The sequence below is a fragment of the Tupaia chinensis genome, unplaced genomic scaffold, assembly GCF_000334495.1.
Source record: "Tupaia chinensis unplaced genomic scaffold, TupChi_1.0 Scaffold000119_1, whole genome shotgun sequence".
Taxonomy (NCBI): domain Eukaryota; kingdom Metazoa; phylum Chordata; class Mammalia; order Scandentia; family Tupaiidae; genus Tupaia; species Tupaia belangeri.
In genome coordinates this window covers 5,741,375-5,748,315 of record NW_006159585.1, presented here as the reverse complement: position 1 = coordinate 5,748,315, position 6,941 = coordinate 5,741,375, and the positions used below count along the sequence as shown (strand labels likewise).

General features: G+C 46.3%; 1 protein-coding gene across 1 annotated transcript in view; it reads right to left on the bottom strand.

Moving 5' to 3' along the window:
* The window catches only part of SIGLEC15 (sialic acid binding Ig like lectin 15), a 27,625-nt gene extending 24,303 nt beyond the window's left edge, over window positions 1-3,322 (bottom strand). The window contains 1 exon segment of the mRNA XM_027770262.1: window positions 3,148-3,322. Within this exon segment, the coding sequence (XP_027626063.1) occupies window positions 3,148-3,199 (52 nt within the window). The 5' untranslated portion in view covers window positions 3,200-3,322.
* Between the last annotated feature and the right edge of the window lie 3,619 nt (window positions 3,323-6,941).

The window sequence follows — 6,941 nt, the reverse complement described above, 5'->3', positions numbered from 1 at the left end:
GGACCCAGAAGCTTCCAGGAAAGGGATAAGGACCAAGGGTGTATGAGGGAAAGGCCTAGCTGGTGTCCCTCTGCTCAGGGTTATCCGGTCTTCCCTCGTAACTGGGTCTCTCTAACCACTTCCTTGGAGTCTTGCTGTGGATGTGGTCCTGCTTAGCTGAGCTGACAGAGATGTAGGGCCACAGACCAGCCCTGCCCACCCCAGGGCACTGATCTGCAGAGGTCCCATTTAGCCTATTGCTACCAGCACTCCCCAGCTGCTGCATGGGCCCCACTCCCCTTCACTCCTCCCTATTTTCTCTTCAGTTCTAGCGCACCTGCCACACAGCCACTGGGAGCAGAAGCACCCAAGCTCCTTGAATTCTCCATGTCCTCCTGGGCCTATGACACCACCTATCTCCCCCTAACTCTTCCCTGAATCCCAAATAAGCAACCCTAGGCCTTTTGGTGACTACTGACATATGTCTTGATGTTTCTGTTTGTTTTTCTGCAGCGTTCAGAACTAGTAAAGTAGTAAACAGCTCTGAGCACTGAGCTAAGCCCAGGCTCCCTGCCCACTGCATGCAGGTGGTGTGAGGAGCCAGCTGTGCATCAGGGACTCCAGCTCACATTCAGGCTATGCTCTCCCAGCAAAGTCACTCAGCCTCCCCAAGTCACCCTGAAACAGAGACAAGGAGCCTCACTTGGCAGGGTTGGGAGGAGAGTAAAGCAACTGTTTGTCAAAGGCCAGGCACAGATCTTGAGGGTAACAGCTATTGTGATTGCTTCATCTGCTTATCACAGGCGTGTGAACCCATCAAAGCCTAGACCAAGGTCACCAGGTGGTCGGAGCTTCCAAATCAGTATACTTCCCTCTGCCCCACATTCCCTGGCCTCTCCAGCTTTTAATAGCACATCTCATGGGAGAGAGAAGGGAAAGTCAAAGGAGCATGGGGAGCCTCTGGGAGATTTGGGGCTGCCCAGAGCACTGGCTTCTGGCCGTGGGTGGCACTAGCATGAAGGAGGACGATAAGGAAAGGGGAAGAGGGACTTCCTGGGGAAAATTCCTGCTTCTGCTCTTTTTGTCTTGAGCCCCACACTCAGAGAAAGATGTGTGCAGGGAGGTGACTGTGACTGCTGGGCCCATGCTGCCACAGGTTCCCTGCCTATGGAGCTCCCAGCTTGCACAAGGCCGTCACAGTGAGCCTGGTTCTCCGGCTTCCTTCCCAGGCCAGTACCGGGGCATCTTCTGACTGAGCCATGTGGAAAGGCTCATAGGGGAACAGCAGCAAGTAGGGTTCTAGGAAATGGGATTCCTGGGTCACTCTGGTTCATGGCTTTGTGTAAAGAGAAGGGGTCTTCTCTACCGAGCTGGCTCACACACGTGACTTAGCTGTCCTCAGCAATCTTGACACACAGCTAGAGCGTGTGGTTCAGTTTTTGTTCTGAACATGTGACCACACTGCTCATGCTTCCTCTAAATCATTTTGTCTTTAGCTGATTCATAGCAGCTGACCTTCAGCCTGAGCAAACCAACGAATCAGAACCCAAGCCCCCGAAGCCTGGCCTCTCTGGGAGCCAAGTCACTTCAACAGCATTTCAGTACTATTTACTGTGTAACCACTGAGCACCAGGAGCAGTGCTGGGGACCTCACTTCTAGGACCTAACCATTCTTCCCAACACCACCACCATGAGGGAACTCCTTTCCTGCTTTAACAAGGGTCCAGCAAAGGCAGGCAGCCTGCTCAGGGTGCACAGCTAGCAAATAGCAGAGCCAGGATTCAAAACTCTGTCTGACATCAGCACTCACTTCCTTAACTGCTCTCCTATAGGCCACCTCAGGTCTGGCCGGGGTCATCTAGCTCCTATCCTCTTAGTGGGACCTAACCCTAAGCCATCTCAGAAAGATGGCTAAGATCATCTTGGGAAAAAATATCCCCTTCCTTATCAGTGTCCACCGTGGGGACTGGATGATGGAGTGGGATGCCCAGACTAGAGCTATAGACGTCTGGATTCAAGTTCTGGCTCCATCCCAGGTCACTCGCTGGGCCTCTCTGTACCCCAGTTTTCACATTTGTGAAAAGGGAATATAAATAGTTCCTTTCTCATGGGTTCTGAGGCTTCCACGAGTTATTAATAAATGTGCCAGCCCTTTGTAAGAGCTATGTGGGCACCTGCTGTCCAGACTGAAACTGGACTCCACTCTACTAAATGTTAGCGAGGAAGGAAAAGGTGTCCACAGTGTGGGAGTTTATAATCCAGTTGTGGAGACATGATGCCACACAAGGAAGGTTGGCTAATAGCCCAGAGCACCACAATGTCAGCCTGTGGTACACAGTGGCCATGTCTGTGGTGATGGGAGCAGTCATAGAAGGGACATGCCAGGTGGAACTGGGCAAAGGCCTGGTGCCCCGGAGAGGGGCTCAGGAGGGTTGCCCTTTGTTATTTGTCCCTCGACTGCATCAGGCACCAGAACCACCCATGAAGGTGGTTGAAATACAGATTCCTGGGCCCTGCTGCCTAGCGTTCTAATTCTGTAGGTCTGAGGTAGAGCCAAAGAATCTGCATTTAACAAATGCTTCTTTCCTTCTCAGGGATATTGATGCAGATGGTCCCTGCGTTCTTTGAGAAACACTGGTCTAGGGATATCGATTCACTGACCTCAGTGATCAATGACATTGTTACTTCAGACTGCCACAGAGTCCCCACTCACCTCTTGGAGTTCCTGCTGGAGAGCCTCTGTCACTTGTCCTGTTCGCCATGTGAAATTAGCTCACTCTGCCCCAACACTGCCCCAAAACAACCGCAGGCTCCTCCTCTCATTGTTGGAGCTGTGCCTATCAAGATTTAAAGCACTTGGGGGACAGCAACACCCAAAGTTTGTTCAGAGCCTGAGTCTTTCCCATACCTGTCCCATTATCCCTAGATCGTCACAACAATGGATGGGCAGGCAACCTTTTATAAATGGGGACATTGGGCTGCCATGGGAACCCAAGACAAAGCCCAGATTTGAACTTCTGGCTTCTATTCCCAATGCCTCCCAAAGCACAGATCCTCCTCCATGGGCCTAGATTAGGCAAAGACAGCCATCTGGATTCCAGAGGGAGAAGACTGTGTAAGTGACTACTATGGTCTTAGTATGGGCCCGAGAGAGCAGTAGAAACTCACCCATTGGGATGAAACATGCCAAGCAGGCCAGGAGTCGGAGGGACCTGTCCATGTTGTGAGCATCTGGAGACCCCAGGCAGCCCCCACACTTGGCCAGGTCACCAGCAAGAACCCTGTGGGGGGAGGGAGGTGGGAGGCCCAGGTTTGTAGGCTCCTGCCAGGCTCTGCGAGAGCTGGAAACTGGAAGAGGAACAGCAGACACTGGAGGTGTGAGTGAATGAGCCCCGTGGAGTTGAGTCATGTGGAAAACCAAGAAGGGAACCACTGGGTGATTTTCCAGGACAGGAAATGAAGAAATGGATGGAGAAGAAACAAGGTGCTTTTCTGTGAGCAATTGTCCCTTTGACAAAATCGCTGTTCGTGTACTGCTCTCCTCCCTCCTTCTCTCCCTTCCTCCTTACATTTTAGTGTACCAGATGTTTTTTCTCTCCCTCTAATTCTTTCTTCTCTTTCTCCAACCTCTTCTGAAGAGGGGTTTTGGCAAGAAGACAAAAAAAGACGAAGGGGAGGAGCCTGCTAACATAACTCATTGATAGGGAGCTATGGAAGTTGTTAATATTTGCGAGAAAAAAACTGGTCTAGCAGCTGGTTCACTTTCTGATCAAGGGCTCTCCCCATCTCACCCCCACCCCCACCGCCACCTCCACCCCCACCAGAGGGTGTGGTTCTAGAACAGCAGGCCTGATTTTAGTGATCAGAGGAGACACATGGGGATCTTGTTAAAATGCAGATTCTGATCCAGATGGTCTGGAGTAGGTTGATATTGGGTTGTCAGAAAAATCACATATTTTTTCTATGTTTTTCAAAAGGTCTTTTATTATATAAAGAACAAAGATCAATCAATGATATATTGCCTGTTTTGTTTGATAACCTTTTGGCATCTTTCAGTGAGCTTCATAATTTCTCATTCATAGGAGGAACTGTTTTTATCAATAAAAAACTGAACAAGGTGCTGATTTATAACCTCATCTGAATTGAACGTTATACCATGCAAGGAGGTTTTGTTTGTTTTGTTTTGTTTACAGAAATTTTTGCTATAAGGCATGTGAACTCACTGGAGAGACAGAGAGAAGCAGAGAGAGGGAAAATGAGAAAACACTCCCCAAGGGGGATGGCCACACCACAATTCCTTCTCTATTCTCCACCTGGGATTTTGGTCATACACGCACACATGCCTGGCATGAATTTTAAGCCACCAGGTTTGGGACTAGAACGGCAGTTGACTACATGGGAGTCCAGTGACGTAACTATTATGCCATCTGCTGGTCCCACCATACAAGGAGTTTTGAAGAGAGGAAACAAGTAGAAGTCTGACATTGCAAGGTCAGGAAAGTATGGTGGATGTGGTGACACATCTCATCCAAGCTTCAATAATTTTTCATGGGTGATCACCCTTTGTGTGTGGTCTTGCATTGTGATGGAACACAACTTTTTTATAATCAACAAGCTCTGGACGTTCCTGGTTAATGGATTCATTCAAACTGTCCAATTGCTGACAATACACATTCAAATTTATTATTTCCTTGGTAGGAACTCAAAAAATGTGACACTTTTAGAATCCCACCACACTGGGAGCATAACCTTCCTCTGATGAATGTCTGCTTTCGATGTCATTTGAGTTGAATGATCATGTTGGGACCAAGTACACTGCATTGTGTAAACAATCCACTTCTCATCACTAATTATCAGTTGCTTCAAAAAAGATTGTTTTCCTCATGTTTAACGAGGATATCATAGATGTTTATATGCTCTGCCATATCAACTTTAATGAATATATGAGGAACCCAAATATCAAGCTTCCTTACATATCCCAGCTTCTTCAGGTAGTCATGAATGCTTCAATGAAGGATGTCCAATGTTTCTACAATCTCTCCTGTCATGTCACACGGATTTGATTAGATCAATGCCTTTATTTTGTCATCATCAGCCTAGGTGGGCCTGCCTGACCAAGGAGGATAATTGAGCTCAAAAAAACGAGCACAGAATTTCACGAACCATCATTGGCACTGACGTTCTTGTAGAGCATTGTTACCATAAACATTATGCAACTTTTCACATGCTTGATGTATGGTTTTCCCTTTACTGAAGTAATACAGTAACATATGGCAAAAATGCACAGTTCAATCTTCCATCTTCAACTTGATGTAAAATCTTCAAAACTCAACCAAATCACTTAATTTTTTTAGAATGAAGCTAGAACTATCAGCTGTCAAATGTCATAGCAATAACATAGATCCAAATGACTCTAGTATCTTCACAAATGAACTAGTGCTATTTGTTGCAAAAATGCATTATGACTTTTCTGACAACCCACTAATTTGGATATATAACAAGTTCTAGGTAATATGTACACTGCTGGTCCACTGAGTCACACTTCTAGCGACAAAAGCTAAGTGACCTTCCTATCCTGGGTGGAATTAGGAGTAGGAAGGCAAGACCCTGGGGGAAGAGGAGAGATTCTTGGAAAGTTATTGGATAGACTCTTGGAGGAGTAGTGGTGAGGTAGGTGAAGAATTGATAAGAGACCCCATGGAGATTAGAAGGCATTTTCTCTGTCTTCTGCCCATATTGCTTCATTTTAATGCACATATTGATTTCTCACAGCACTGCTAAAACACGGGAACCTTTGCAGGTTTTCAGAGACTATAAGGTCCATGCTCCATGGATGTGCCAAGCTAATAGGCATCAACAAGAAACATCTCTTCCATTTATTGATGCTTCTCATGCTGCAAGGTGTTTTCACATCTATGAGCTTGTTTTACCCTTACAGCAATTTCTGGGAGTAGGATAGGAATGATTTATCTGCACTTGACAAAAGTGTAAAATGAAGTACTGTGCTCCCTGGAGAGACAGATAGAAAGCAAGAAATCAGCCCCTGGGGGATGACCACACTGCAATCCCTTCTTCTCCATTCTCCCTTGGGATTTTGGGCATGCATGTACATGTGCCCAGTGTGTTTTAAGTTGCTGGGTCCAGGACTCGAGCCATGGTTGACTACATGGGAGACCAGCAATGTAACCATTATGCCATTTGCTGGTCCCTCCCTTTCACTCTTTGAGTATTCATTTATCTAAAGCTTGTTTGCATGCCAGCAGTTAAAATGATAATTCATTTTAACTCATTTAACCTTTGGTGAAGCTCAGCATTCTCAATGTAGTGCTCCATCCACACCCCTTTGGCAAGAACCTGTGATTCTTTGCCCAGGGGCTTTCTCTGGCCACCAGAGCCCATTTTTCTCAAGAAAAGTGTAGAGCAGGCCAGAGTATATAGCATTTATGCCCCTCAGGATTGGTCTTCAACTAGGAATATGTCACATTTATACATTTATATTTACCTAAGCAGTTCTCTTTACCAGAGCTCTTCTTCATGTGGACATCAGTTGCCCTCTAGTGTGTTTTTATTTCAGCCTAAAAGACTCTCTTTATTATTATTATTATTTATTATCATTGCTATTTTAGTTTATAGAGACAGAGAGTTGATGGGTTATTAGGCCAGCTTCCATGTTCCTTGGTTGGAATAACTCTGGGGTTTGATTTATGCTGTCTTCCTGAGATCCTATGTGGAATGGAACCTGTTTCCCATCGTGGTAACCTGCTGCTAACACACCCTATATTGGCATCTTTACCTGATAAGGGCATCAGAAAAGTCATGATGTATTTTTCTATGCAAAACATAATTGTCTATGCAAAGATTTTTCTATGCCAAAATGTATCATGGCTTTTCCGACTACCCAATATCTTCCTTTCCTAATTCCCTTCTCCTCTGAAGCAGGCCAGTTTGAGGTTTAGCAGGAC